General features: G+C 37.0%; 1 protein-coding gene across 1 annotated transcript; it reads left to right on the top strand.

The window, feature by feature from the left end:
• The first annotated feature begins 34 nt into the window (after positions 1-34).
• On the top strand, positions 35-15,105 carry mrrf (mitochondrial ribosome recycling factor). Its single transcript, XM_067398203.1, has 7 exons — positions 35-137; positions 3,929-4,113; positions 4,441-4,593; positions 8,323-8,441; positions 11,007-11,098; positions 12,929-13,088; positions 14,340-15,105. The coding sequence occupies exons 2-7, from the start codon at positions 3,945-3,947 to the stop codon at positions 14,415-14,417; spliced, it is 771 nt and encodes a 256-aa protein (XP_067254304.1). The 5' UTR covers positions 35-137; positions 3,929-3,944; the 3' UTR covers positions 14,418-15,105.
• The last annotated feature ends 870 nt before the right edge of the window (positions 15,106-15,975 follow it).

Genomic DNA, 15,975 nt, shown 5'->3' with positions numbered 1-15,975 from the left:
AGTGACGTTAACAGCATGTTCTGATGACGCAAAACACAAAAATGCGATGCCATGTGCCCTTGAGCTGCTCATGTTGTCAAAAAGTGACTGTACTGAAAGCCATGCCTGCTAGGACATATTTTTCTACGTGAGAGGAAGTAAGTATGTGTGAATTAGACTTGTATTGTTTATTACATTACATGGTTATTTGTACTCGCTGTGTTTGTAGCGAATAGGGATGTGTGGGTTTGATTTCTGTACTGCTCACAAGGTAGCCCAGTAGCATCATGGCACTGCTGTTTTTCACTTCAGTCCTTGTCAGCTGACAGATGCTTGGAGTACATTTGTCATGTACTACTACAGTGTGTGGTAATGCACACTTGGGTTAAAATCAACAGTTTGACTGCTGAAAATAATCACGGAAAATTCGTATTCCTTGTAAGTTATTCCTTGGCTAATGCTTGGAAACATTGTTATTAATGACACAGGGCATAAATAAATGGAAGGCAAAGTAAAGCATGTTTTGTTGTTTTTTAGTTTCAGAATATGATATTCATATATCACTGGCAAAAGTGTTGTTTTAGGTTGCCTTACCAGATGAAGAATTATTTCACTTTTACTAACAGTCTTCTGTTCTTTTAATGTCCCCTTGTAAGCACTTTCTTCTTATATATGATGGATCATAAACTTAAAACGCCTCACTTCTCATCGCTGTATGTGAAATAGAATATGTGTTAAGCTATAGATTTTGTGTAGAAAAATAAACTGATTGCACTAGGTATACATTAGAAAATTTTAAATCTTAAAATCATATAACATTCACCCTCATTTATTATATTATACACATATTTAAAATCTTTTAATAAAAAAATGAATGTTCAAAATTAAAAAATATATTAATAATACAGTACATAAATACAATGACTTAAATAAACCTCTTATATGATACATTTGTTTTTAATTTCTGAATTAATATTAATAGTACTATTTATGGAAAATAAACATCATGCCATATATCATAATTAAAAAAAAAAATCATTTTGTGATATTTTTGTCATTTTTGCAGGAACTGTATTTCAAGGCTTTTTAATTAAAAGCATAGCTCACACAAAAAGGAATAACATGTCATTTTTATTCACCCTGAATTATTCATGTTTCATTTTGATAAACGCACAAGGAGATGTTTAGCGGAATGTTCATGCTGCTCTTCTCCATACAATCCAAGGTTAAAAGCTATGCCAGTATTGAAATACAATAAATGGCCAATAAATCACGCAACACAACCACTAGTTTACATTACCGCAACCAAGCCGATATGCTACACTGTCTCAGTTTTTACAGTAAGGACTTTAATAGTTCGCACTGTAAACATTTCTTTCATGAGGTGAGCTCACGCAATGAGGGTATGCCAACCGCTCTCATTCCTACCTTTATAAATCAAACGGCTGCGCACTGTAACCCATGGACCACCTGTGCAACAGTTTTTCTGCTTGACGGCCCCTCTAAAAACCCTCTTTTCACCATCCACACCCTGTGGACCAAAACACCCTTGTTGGACAACTCCCATCTCCTAAGGATGACAAGAAGAGTCACGCTTTTCATTTTTTGAGCTGCATCTAACCATAACAGCTGCAACTCCCATTGAACCTGCAACATGCATCATCAAGGGCTGATAAAAATCGCGGCTCGTGCGTGTTTGGGGAAAAGCTGTAGTGGCTGCTATCAGACCCGTGCCATCGAGTTATCTTTATCACAGCAACTGTAAAAACACACAGCCAAACTTTTTTCATTCGCTGTCCTTTTGGAGAAGCAGAAGCCAGGCTGTATTTTGACTACTGGGATACCTCACACTAGCCATAACAAAGAAGCACTGACGGAGGTGCAAGCAACCCGTGAGGTAGCTCTTTCCAGAGCACCTGCGCTGTTGTTACAGTATACGCTGATAAACAACCACCATTTGAAGATTTATGCTACTAAACAGTGGGGAAATAAAGCACCAGCGACACACACGTTGCAGGAGTCTCCACTAATGAGCTGATGAGTTGAATCAGATGTGTTCGTTTAAGCAGACAGTGTTGGGGGACCTCCAGGACCAGGATTGAGGACCACTGCCCTAACCCTGAGAATTAAACTCAGCACTGTTTGTGCTACGGACATGAATGATACGTCAAATCGTGTGGCTTGAGGGGAGTTGTGCTATCACTTTTCTAAGCCATCAGACTTACAATTTTCACCTGGCGGACTATAAACAAATTGGGAAATGTATAAACTTACATTGAAGGAAAGTCCCGAGACTAATATCATAGAAACTTGGGGGTGGATGTTTTTTTTTTTTTTTTTTACATGATCCAACTAAGAAACCACCCAGAACACCCTCGCAACATGATAAAAACGTGCTAAAATGAAGTTGTTACACGGATTATGTAATATTTCAAATGTCTTTATATGTTATCTATTAGGAACAAAATCCAATCTTTTAAAAAACAAATATTCAAAAATGCATTAAAAATGCAATGATTTGAATAAACCTTATTTTAATGATACATTTGTTTTTAAATTCTGGATTAAAATCCATTTTGTGACATAAATATCACACTATATATTATAATTATAAAAAAAACCCCTCAAGGTTTTAATTTTTCAAAGGATGAAATTCTTGACGAAAAAAATCTTGAGTTATTTGGCATAATTTCTTTTTATTATTATAATAAGCAGTGAAGTGCTTAATATGGTATAAACACTGGAAAAACATTTCTCTGCCAAATCAAAGTCATGTGGTTTGACCAACATTCAGAAACTTACAGAAAAAAAAAACATCAAACAGGAAATGATATCATGTAGACAGCTCCTGCAGACCCTCATAACTGTCTTTTAAAATATCATTTGACTTTTTTATGACAAAAAAATTACTAAAATTAATAATAAAATATAATTATTATAAAATATAAAAAAGTATTTTTTTACATGAGATTTTTTTTCGGGTCATTAAATTTACTTCTTTTAAAAATGACATGAATGTTTTTTCAACTGTATAAAACCAAAATGAATGCAATGAGTTCACTTCTGAGAACTTTGCACATGCATTTTAACTTGGAAGTTTAAAAAAAAGTTTCTTTTTTTTATCTTGGACACTCTGATTTGTCATTTATCCATTTGCTGTTAGATGTATTTACTAAAACAACGACACTATTTTAGAAACTATAGCTATGCTTTTTAGTTCAGTTTTGACTGTCCGTTTGATTAAAAAAAAAAAAAAAAAAAATGGTGTGCTTCCCTGTCTCTGTCTCTGCTGCCTTGTCTCTGCTTTCACATTTTCTTAATGGTATAGTTCACCCAAAAATAAAAAAAAACTGTCATCATTTACTCACCCTCAAGCTGTTCCAAACCTGTATGAATTTCTTTCATCTGCTGAACACAGAAGAAGATATTTTGAAGAATATGTAACCAAACAGTTGAAAAATACTATGAAGTCAGTGGGGCCCATCAACTGTTTGGTTACTGACATGCTTCAAAAAATCTTCTTTTGTGTTCAGCAGAAGAAAGAAATGTATACAAGTTTGGAACAACTTGAGGGTGAGTAAATGATGACCGTTTTAGTTTTTGAGTGAACTATCCCTTTATATCCCTCCCTGTTCTAGCTTGTACTATTAAAATAATGTTTGAAACTTTGCATTCCTGTTATTGCCTGTTTAAGAAGAATTGCTTGATGTATTCCACTTTTGTAAGTAGTTTTAGATAAAGCCTCTGCTAAATGAATGTTAGTGTAAATGTCTCTGTACTGGTCTTTTTAGATTTTAGAGACGCCCCCTGGTGGCATACAGTGACCAATGTCCAATTTTTTTTTTATTTTTTTTTTTTTTTTAACAGATCACAAAATCCATATTTTATGTAAAGTTGCTAAGACTGTTTAGCATCCTTGCATTAAATAATTTTCTTTCACTTTTTTTAGTATAGTTACCACAGACATGGCATTGAGTCATCTGAACCTCCTGCGGCCAGTATTGTGCAGATGTCTGCCTTCTGTTGTGAGGACCCCGCTGGTGACTGGTTCAAGAGTCTCCTTTCTGCCTGAAGCGAGCTGTCCCATGGTTCTGCCGAATTATGCCCGTCATTATGCCACAAAGAAGAGTAAAGGTGAGTGGAGGACTGCGGCTACTTATCCCTCACAGAGCCACAACAAAGAACGTCCAGCATAGGGGTAGGAGTGGATGTTGTATTTGTTTTCTGTAGCAGTGCTTGTTTAGCTTCACTCAAGTGGGCTTTGAGCCCATATGAAGGGAGGAGAAATTCCCTCTTTTCCCTGTCTGACCTCCAAATCCTGCTTTCATTTGTAATTGCTGAAACAATCCGCCAGCATGCTGGTCACAGTCTTTCATTTCTATCTCCAGCTCTTCTTTTGAAGCCATCAGTGATGAAGACATTAATGTTTCTTTCTTCTTTGTTGCTTTTTTTATATGTTAGCAAAGGCAAAAGGGCAGACAGCTAAAGTGAACATCAAGGCGGCATTGGTGGAGGATATTATTAGCCTGGAGGAGGTAAAAGAAGACATGGCTGCTGTCCTGACTACCCTGAAAGACGATTTCAGCCGCAACCTCAGCATTCGCACATCACCAGGTCAGGACCTAGCAAGACATTGACACGCAGGCAACTCTGAAGCTGCAATGCTTGGGTCAAGGTTTGACTAGTTAGCCCCTGCTGGTGGATGTTATTACTACATCATCAGGCTGCATCTTTGATCATATTAAAAGCCATTCAAAAATTCAGAAATGTGCCTATTCTGACAATTACATTTGTTTCTAAGCAACTTTTAAATTATGCATATTTCATTATATATTATATATATAGTGTTCAGTTATGTTTTAGAGAGCGTTATTGAACTCTTTCACAGAATTTGAATTAGAATGACAGAAAGTGGAATTGACTGAATTGCAAGTGATAATTCTGCACAGTCACACAACAGAGGAATTACATAATTAATTTTGACTAATTTATTCACTGATATGTAGAATACATTGGCTTGTCAACAAATTCAATACTCTCAAAGCATGAAAACAGATTTTAAATTTGTCTGCAGCACCACAGCATGTCTATCATATTTCATTTAATTTCAAACTTTCATTTGATGATATCATTTATTTATTATTCTGGAAAATGCATTATATATCTAATGTTTGATGATGTATGATAATGTATTTTGATATGTTTATGGGTGTTTATGCCTTCATACAAGTCCAAATGAGGTGTGTAGACAAAAATACCCAAATAATGAATCATTTCAAAAGAGTCTGCACATTCCACCAAAGAAGAAAAACATCAAACGCGAGACAAAACACAAAATTTACTTAAAAAAAGAGCAAACGTTTCGGTCACATGTGACCTATGTAAATGCCAACCTGGTTTATTCTTAAAAAATAAATGTATTTTTATAGCACAGTTATACCATATATTTTGGATTTCATTCCACTTCCTTAAATTCAAATTGCAATTCTGTCCTCACACTTTAAATTCAGTTAAGATAGGAAAGAGACAATTAAATGGATGAACAAAAAAAGAGACTTGATGATATCTACTATATTTTTTATATTTATGTATTTGCTCTGATATAGCTTTTATTTTTATTTTTTTTTTCCACCGTTTTTTTCACTACATGAACACAGGAAGAATATATCTAATTAATTTAAATTTTTATTATTATTATTAAAAGTTTTAATAAATGAAATACCACATTGAGACTTCCATGGACTGTTTTAAATAAAGCTAACAAACTGTTAAATCATTAAAGTTTTGAATCGGACAGTTTGAACTGACTCACAGAAATAAATATGACTTCTGAAGCAATAAAAAGCTTTATTCACTGAAAATCTTCCCCCAGATGATCACATTTTCGTATATACACTAAACTTGTGCATCACGTTGAGTTACAAGACACAAGATCCAATTGTGTTTGGTGCCAATGACTTTAACCCTGGTGTGCCACATCATCTACATCCGGGCTCTTCGACTCCAGTCCTTGAGGGCCAGTTTCCAGCAGACTTTAATGTAATTTAAAGTACTGGTTTGTATTTTGCTATTTGAACACCTTTTTTTAGCTTGTACGGGTGTGTTTGGTTAGGGTTAGAGCTAAACTCAACAGGACACTGGCTCTTCAGGACTGGAGTTTAAGAACCCTGATCAACATTATCAGTGTCACTGAGGTTACACAAGGCTAAAAGAGTATTGTGTTGCCTCGTCCTCCCATGAGGATCAATGCACAGCGATCCACGTTTGCACATGTTCTGGCCATGACCATTGTTCCACAAGGTGGGGTCACCCTGTTTGCAATCCTACTTCCTGAAGTACATCCAGGTCGACCCCGTTCACTCCAACCTTGTCCCTAAAGACCCAGCAGTTGGGCATTTGGGACTTGTGGTTGTGGAGTCCATGTTCTTCACTTTCACCTCCTGACCTTTGCTAGTCCTTCCCTCTCTACTCCTTGATCCAGCATGGACTTGGCTCCATGGAATGAATATGGAAATTTAGTGAGATGGCATGACGTTCTTTTAAGCAAATGATCGAATCATCTGGATTTAATTAAGCAGCGAGTTGATTATGAAGGACAGGAGAATCACCTTGGCTGAGGGAAGCAGGTTGCGGAGTGCAGGATTAATGTGGTGACCCAGTGTCTGGGCACACTACACGAGGATTACGACCTGTCGGTCTGTCATCTGTAGGATAGACCGCTTGTGCTTGGATCTCCGCAAATGTACATTCTCTTGTTCCAGATAAATCTGCTGTCAGAGAACATCGCTTCACAAAAACATTTGTATTTTCCAAACACCTCATCTCAAGTTCGGTGGTTCAAAACAGAAGGCTCAAACAGCCATCATATGATGGTTCTTCAGCAAGCAAGTAAATCTCAAGCCAGTTTGCTTCTGAATATTGACTAACCATAGTGTTCTGGAAATGGAGAGGGCAACAATTGGTACCATGACCAGGAAGAGCCCATTTGGCTAATAACTTCCCTGTTAAACTTCAAGGTTTTTTAGTGGAGGAAACAGCAATATGTTCCATGGAAGCGTTAGCAGATGTGAACGCTTCCAGGTAGCACACACATAATCTGAGGTGGGTTCCAGGGCCAGATCTCTCCATACCTTTGCTCACGACAAGATGTTGGTCGAAGTTTGGTCAAAGTCCCTTATGCACTGTTGAACCCATCAGAAATTGGACAGAAGCTGGTTTGCAAAGTGTGATCTTCTTAGATGTTGCTGACTAAATGGTACATATATGGAGAATTTGAAGTTCTTGAGTGTTTTCTTTGGGCAAAAAGGCACATGCAGGTTCTCTTGTGAAAGATCAAAGTGCAGTACAGTGCGTCTCAGCTGTTCTCCAGCCTCTCAGAAGTGTGGGATAAAGTAAGGTAAGACCGGGGACAAAGGGCGGGAGACAGAAACATTGCTGTGTGAGGTAAGGCAGATGAGGGAAGGAGACATGCTGGTGAAATGTTCTGGTTTTCTGTCTGGAGAGAAAGGAGAGGGTGCTTTCATCCCTCAAAGAGAGCGAGACGTGTCGTCACAACAGTCATCCAAAGGTGCCTCTTCTTTTGCAACCTTTCATTTTTTGAGACAAGTTGGGAAAAGATACAGAATGCAGGCAAATGTCTAATTCTCAGACAGAGTGAAAGTAGTTATTCCATTGTTTTTCTTGAAGGGATGGTTCACTTAAGAGTGGAAATTTAACCTTAAACTTGTAAAACATTCTTCTGTAGAATGGAAAAAGAAGATATTTTGATGAATGCTTCAGCTTTTTTATGTACAATGGGATTCTGTGTTTGTTTGGGCCCCAATGACTTTCATTGTAAGGATAAAAACAGTTGCAACATTCTTCAGTTCAGAAACATGCATTTCCTGGGAGTCAAACCCACAACCTTGGTGTTGCTAGCACCATGCTTTTCTTTTTAAGCTGCAGGAATGCCCCTCAAATGAGTTTTTGGACAAACTAGCTATAACTGTCAGCAGCACTGAGCAGCAAGACGTCTTGTTGGTTTCTTGCGTTCCATTTTTGTCGTGACTCACTAGATAACTCCACACCACAGTGAAATTTCATTGCTCCAGTATCCCATGGCAAATAACTGTTCTTCTCTGATTGATTGTGATTTTGTCATTTTCTGATTTTTATGTGTTTTGCTTTCATTGAGGACAGAAAAATAACTTTTCCTATCATGTTTTGTAAGAAGTAGGTATTATGATTCTTTATGGTGTTTTATATGGCATATTGCAATTTTTATTGCTATGCGTTTTTTGAATAACTCTCCTAATAACTGTGGAGAAAACCACTGATTAAGGAAGGATTGTGTTCTGTGTTCAGGTGCGCTGGACCACATTATAGTCACCACAAAAGATGGCAAATTTCCCCTCAACCAGCTGGGCCAGATATCCATGAAGTCTCCTCAGCTACTTGTGGTCAACATGACTGGCTTCCCAGAGGTATGGAACCAAACTACAGATGGCTTCCTAGCAGAACTTCTCAGTTCATACTGTTTCATGCAAAGTCAAGCACACACACCAAAAACAAACTCTTTCTCCTTCTGAAACCTGAGTGTGATGGACTCTTTCCAGCCTGGTTTCAGAGAAATTGATTGATTGTTGGGGGAAGCCCTTTGTTCTTGGAGAACGATTGAAACGTAGGCCAAGAGTCTGTGGTTAGCTGTCAGGCCAGGAAATGACCGCAAAGTGCCCTCTGGAACTTAGACCTGAGTTAATGTGTGATATCTCTCTCTCTTTTCTGTGTCTTTTTTGCCTCTCCACACATGCTGTCTTTCTGTTTTTCCTTTCCTCCTTCTCCCGTCACCACACTCTCCGCTGATATATACGAGTTCTTTCTGCGTGATGTTCAGATAACCCTAATGAGATTAATGCTCTCTCCTCTTGGCCTATGTCCACTCAATACCAAAGGCTCTAGTTTCCTGGTGGCTCTAAAACCCACCAATCTACCTTCATCATCCATCCTGAGAGACGTCAAGAAAAAGCATGTAAGGGTTCATGTACAGTCAGCCAGCTGTTATTGCAAAATACACCTTGATGACACTTTCTCACTTGTAGCTTTGACTTAAATATTCTTTTAATAGTCCATTACAACATATTAGCCAATCAATAACACTCAATGAATATTACAGTGTTCATTTATTACATTACATTGCATGGCATAACCAGACTGAAATATACAGTTACTGTAAGTAGTCATTATATAAAAATATTTAGCTGCTGAATGCTGCAATGGTCCATGCAATAAATGTAATAAATACAGAAATATGACCAAATGTAATTTTCCTTGTGTTAACAGCGGTCAGGGTGACACGTTATGTTATTGATATAATAATTAACCATTTGCAAATGGATTTGCCTCTATTCATCACCTCTATATTAATATAATACAAAAAAGACCCTGCACAGTATTAAGAGGTCAGTTTTCATGCTCGAATGACCATAATGCCAGATGCGGCCGTTTAGGGTGTCATGAAAAACTGGCCATTACCTAACAGGCCTGCAAAAAACAACACAGAGGTGACTGGCCTGGCCCAGAAATAAACAGCTTCATGATTGTTCTAATCCATTACACACTCTTTGAGAAGACGCCGTTGTTTTCCATTCATTCATTCAAGGGCCAGAGAAGGTCCAGTCTTGTTGAGAAACCCCAGTGGCTGTTATGTGTTGTAGTGCAGACGGCAGTCATTAGCTTTCGATCTCCGTGTGCCTGTGTGGTATCCAGAATCATTAAGAAAGTGTTTTTTTTTTTTTTTTTTTGCCCACTGTTTCTCAAGCTGACTTTGAACCCTCTTGTTTTTTGTTTTTTAATCACAATTACAGAGGGTATCTGGACTTTATTTTTACTTCCTAACCAGAACAATACTGGTTTTACCGTAAAATTCTGAACCACCAGGAAATAATGATGGATGACGTTCAGAGAGGAATCACACGCACACAAAGGCTGTGAGTCACTGAGTCAGACCTCACAAGAAATGCATTTAACATAAGAGGAATGTGTGTACAGCTTAAAAAACAATGTGTGTGCGTGTGTGTAAAGGTAAAATGTTATGTTGATTATAGTTCCAATGGGCATTCCAAACACCGATTCCTTTACAGATGATTCCACTTTACCTTTGGATAGTAATGAATAATTCTCTTGTGAAATATTTGAATGTTTTTAGTATTCCATTATTAATTTATACAACAAAATTCTGTTGTGAATATGTATCTTATTTACACATTGTCATGAACAACCAGTCAGTAAATAAACTGCATGAATCTAAAGGCCGAAAAAAATGACACAATTCAGTGAGAGTTTTGTGAATCTTTTTTTAATGGCTCATTAAAAAGAATCTTTTCATAAGAATCATTTGTTCACTAATCAGAAATCACACTGTTGTGCACTCTTAAGATGATATCTGATGAAATTACATAAAGACGCACAAAAAGCTTTGCAGACTTTGGCCAATTAATATTATAAGGTTTTTAATATATGTATAAATATGTATAAATAATATATTTCAGTACACTAGTATTCCAAACAGCCTAAATCCTTATTCGTGAATCCGGGCGGCCCCATAATGTATACATACTAGACTGCCTGCACACAAGTTCATAGTGTAATCTCAGGCTAGCCACAGGAGTTGTAATAGGTTATGAGGTGAACAGGCAGAAACCCCTGACAAAGGGTCACGTGGGTCAATGCCCTGCACTGCAACCTCTCAGCTCCATCCCACGGGATCTGGTGCTGACAGCACCCCGCGGCGCTTCCTACAGCACACACTCCACCCCTCTACCCCTCTCTCTGGAGCTCCATCATGGGGAGATGCTGCCCAGCTCCTTCTGGATCAAAGGGCCTGGGGTCGGGGTACTCCACTGATCTGGAAGAGGGTGGTCTAGTGAGATATGAGGGCTGGAGAGATGCAAAGGGTGCGTGAAAGTTTGCAGCAGGTACCGCAAGCCCAGCTGGCTGTCATTAACTCTGATGTGTATGTGTGTGTGTGTGTTTGTGTGATGTGTCCTCAGGCCACGGCAGCCGTCACCCGTGCCTTGCAAGACAGCAGCATGGGACTCAACCCAGAGGTGGAGGGCACCATCATCAGGGTGCCTGTTCCCAAGTGAGTGTTTTACCGCCCAGGGCCTGAATCCTCATGACCACTCTCACCTTTCCTTTTAACATCACTTTCTAGTATGTTTGCTTTCACTTCACTTCACCTCACTCTCTTCCTGTTTGTCTGTTCAATGCTATTTTACCAGTGCTAATGTCTTTTGTCTTTTTAACTTAAAGGATTAATTCACTTTAAAATGGAAATTACCCCAAGATTTACTCATCCTCAAGCCATCCTAGGTGTATATGACTTTCTTCTTTCTGATACACACAATCTGAGTTATATTAAAGGTGCTACAGAGGATGTTTTGTTTTATACAATATTACTTGAAACTGTCTTTACTAACTGATAAAAGACTATTTATTAGGTGCACTGAAAGGAATAATATTAATTATTATAATTAATATTAATTATTAATATAATAATATTAATATACATCATCTGTGCACGAGGTAGGGCCTTAAAAACATCAGCCAATCGTTTACGTGATCATCGCATAAACGATTGGCCCTCTGGCTTGTCAATCACTGCCGTGACGTTCCTTGTGAGAGACGTGTGCGGCTGCGCGCTCCAGTAACTTTCCACACTCCACAGGCGCTGCATGCAATGTTTTTGTCAGGAGACAGGAGTAACAACTGCAGATTATGAGTCACCTGCGGTGAGTCCGACATAATGAATCCACTAACACGACACAGCGAGAGCCGTTGGTAAACACTCATTTACCGTTCCCACGAAATGAGCTGTGAAGGAGGGGGGTTGTTCTTACGCATGCGCTCATTTCAAAAACTCACTAACAGTCTTTGGTTTCTCAGACGACGAAAAGATCCTCTGTAGCACCTTTAATGAAGGAGGGCCTCTTTTCACTTGAGGCAGTAAACAATCGCTAACAAAAGTCACCTAGCATTGTAACACCCTAACAACCACCCAGAATACTTTTCAACTGCATAGGAACTCCTTAGTAACCACCTAGAACACTCTGTCAACTGCATATCAGCACCTTACAACCAGCCAGAACACTCTAGCAAGGGTTGCATGCTTTTCTTGAAGTTTATTTCATTTCAGTCGTATCCTGTTCTTTTAAATTTGAAATATGTATTCAAAATGGATCTGTTGTCTGTTCTGTTAGTGTTTAAGGTAACATTGTATTGTTATTTTTCATGTTCCCTTCTGTGCTCCATACTCTCTCTATTATATTTGATGCAAAGAAGAAAACTCAGTGGTCTTCAATCTCTGACCACCGCTTCTTTTCTCTGCCAAGCCAAATAGTCTCACTGCACGGCCTTCATTCTAGAAACCACAAAACTCTTTGATTACGAGGCCGCACTACAGCTACAGCAGCAGGTGCTTGTCTGGCAGCGTGTATGGAGGGGCCGAACGTCTCGCCCGTAATCAGCGCAGCCTCGTCGCATGCATTTGCATTTCTAAAGAGAGCGGGAGGCTTGATTGGCTCGGAATCAGTAATTATGAACATTGTTTGCAGTAAACAGACAGTACTCTTGGACTGTTTGCAAATGGCTGGCAGCAAAATGCCAATTATAAGATGGGGAAACTTCTACACCTACATCAGAATTTGGGCGAGAACAACAGTTTGTTGATTGTCAAACTTTTTTTGTTTTGTTTTAAAAAAGAGATTGTAGCTGTTTCTGGCTTGAAACCATTTCATAAACACACATTGTCTATCATAAGCGCCATAATATCAAAGTGTAAATAAGCGTCTGGACAGTCAGATTTCCTCTTGGTGTCTTTTGGACTAAAAATATAAGTCTGATCTTCAGAAAATTATTATGCTCTAAAATGAGTTGTGTACTGAGTTAGTTTAACCATGTATTTGTCTGCCAGGGTGACGCGAGAACACCGGGAGAATCTGGTGAAACTGGCAAAGCAGTTCAGTAACAAGGCCAAGGACTCGCTGAGGAGAGTACGGTCCAACGCCATCACTCAAGTGAAGAAATCCAAAGAAGGCGTCTCTGATGATACCATTCACTTGATTGAAAAACAGGTCAAACAAAAGAGGATCAATAGAAAAAGTTGTTTGGATTTATCAGTTGGAGTAGTGATGAAGTATTTAGAAAGTGCAGTAGAATAACAACAAAATGACAGAAATTCAATAAAGCCACCAGAATAAAAATTCTTACATGCTATAATACATTTCTATTATTAATAGTAGTAGTATTAATGATAAAATAATAATAATTGTTTTTATTAATAATAAATAAATAAATATTAATTTGAAAGTACTGGTGGAGAATAACAACAAAGTGACAGAAATTTAATAAAGATGTCAGTGTTTAATAAATATAATAAATTATTATTATTATTATTATTATTATTAGTAGTAGTAGTAGTAGTAGTAGTAGTAGTAGTAGTAGTAGTAGTAAATAAAAATAATAGTTGTTTTTTATTAAAAATAAATAATTAAATAAATGTTGTAGACTAACAAAAAAATGACAGTAATTCAATAAAGCCACCAGTGATTAATAAATAAATATAATAAATTATTATTAACAGTAGTAGTATTAATAATAAATACAAATAATATATTTTAATATTAATAAATATTAATTTGAAACTACTGTTGTAGAATAACAAAAAATTAATAAAGACACCAGTGTTTAATAAATAAATATAATAAATTATTATTATTAGTAGTAGTAGTAATAGTAGTATTATTAATAAAATATTAATAATTGTTTGTATTAATAATAAATAAATACACTAATTTGAAAATACTGTTGTAGAATAACAACAAAGTGACAGAAATCTAATAGACACCAGTGTTTAATAAATAAATATAATTTATTACTAGTAGTAGTAGTAGTATTAATAATAAAAATAATAGTTTTTAATTAATAATAAATAAATAAATGTAGAATAACAACAAAATGACAGAATACATTAATTGCATCTAACATAAAAGTTTGTAAATATATAATGTGTGTGTACATATATATACACAAACTTTTATGTTAAAAACTATTAATTATAATATTGTAATTTATTAACTCTTGAAAGTATTGTCATTAGTAGTAGTAGTAGTAGTAGTAGTAATAAATAATAAAATATTATTATCAGTAGTAGTAGTATTAATAATAATGATAAAAATATTATTAATAATTATTGTTGTTGTATAACAAATAACTATCCACACTGTATTTTTTTGCAGTTACATGAACATGTAAATGTGTGAATATTGTAAAGTAAATATGTATAACATATCACAATATATATTTGTTTTGTCCAATATCACCAGGTTCAACAGATGGCAGATGGTTATGCAGCAGACATTGACAAACAGCTGGCCACTAAAACCAAGGAGTTACTTGGATGACAACAAGGCCTTCCAAACTAACGCTCCTGACCTGTTTTTCGCGCAGGTCAAAAGGAGTCAGCTGTTGTTGACTGGAACAAAAATCCCCCAAACAGTAAAACAGTTAATGATGGTGGTGATGGAAGCACTGAAGGTGGTGTTTTGGATGGTGTTTGGGTGTTTTTCTCATGCATAAACAAATGTTGGCGTGGCACGCCAGTGGCTTATGGTGCTCCTTGTGTTCACATCTCCAAACAAACAAACGGAGGACAAATGAAGTTTTAATGTGATTTGGGGTACTCCTCCTAATCAAAGCGATGCCACAAACGGGGTGTTTATGTAAAAAGCACCGCACTGAATGTAAACTCTGTGGTCTTCACAGGATGGTGAAAGTCACACAGGGTGGAGAAAGAGTGCACAAGGCAAAATGCTGCCAACATTTGTTTCCCAATCACTATTGCAGCCACCAAGCTAAAAATAGTCATTATTTTCATCTATATAGTCAGATCTAGCAATGTAAACCGAATAAAACGCATTGGTTAGTATTCTGGTGCTGTAGCCCACTCTGTTTCTTGTGTGTGTGTGTGTGCATTTTGTCTTTTGAATCATATTTCCACATCCGCTGTTTTTTTTATTTATTTATGTTGAAACTGAATGCGTAAGATTATTCTAGAATAGCAATTAGAATATGCTTTATTTTACCACAACGATTCTGAGTTTTCCATGCTGAATTATTGATTTGGTTAACGAATATTCCAAGGTGTTTTGGCTACCATCAGCTTTTCACTTATCACTGAACAGTTCATGAGAACCTTTTTTTCTGAGTGTGAAGAACATTTTAACAATCAAAAGGCCCTATTTTCCACTATAAAGAACCTTTTAAAGGGATAGTTCACCCAAAAATGAAAATTTGATGTTTATCTGCTTACCCCCAGGGCATCCAAGATGTAGGTGACTTTGTTTCTTCACTAGAACACAAATGATGATTTTTTTTTTTAAACTCCCAACCGTTGCCGTCTGTCAGTTGTATAATGCATGTCAATGGTAACAAAATCTATGAGAGTAAAAAAAAACATGCACAGACAAATCCAAATTAAACCCTGCGGCTCGTGACGACACATTGATGTCCTAAGACATGAAACGATCGGTTTGTGTGAGAAACCAAACAGTATTTATATAATTTTTTACCTTTATCTCTTGTGCGTATCACTCATTGTTTACACAGTACACAAACATTGTAGGTACGACGACTAATCAAAATGGTACTTACTTGAGCTTATCCGGATAGTTCAAACCGACTTAAAACTAAAAGATTACGTTCTCTCACTCAAACTCATTCGGGAGTGGTGACTTTCCACATATTCCCAACTTCTGAGCCTGCTCGCCTGAAGTTATGGTTGATTGCTCTTCGGCTTGGATATCAACACACCCATTAGCGTACTAAAGTTGTCGAGGGTCTGCAGCGATCATTTTTCCCCTGATGATTTTACATACCCAGGAGAGGATCACGTACGACTCACGAGCTGTGCCTATGGTTTTTCCACATCCAACTGAGGTATGTGAACAAGATCTTTGTATG

This window comes from Chanodichthys erythropterus, chromosome 10 (genome assembly GCF_024489055.1).
Source record: "Chanodichthys erythropterus isolate Z2021 chromosome 10, ASM2448905v1, whole genome shotgun sequence".
Lineage (NCBI taxonomy): Eukaryota > Metazoa > Chordata > Actinopteri > Cypriniformes > Xenocyprididae > Chanodichthys > Chanodichthys erythropterus.
The sequence above is the reverse complement of the archived record's forward strand: the minus strand, read 5'-3'. Positions and strand labels throughout refer to the sequence as shown.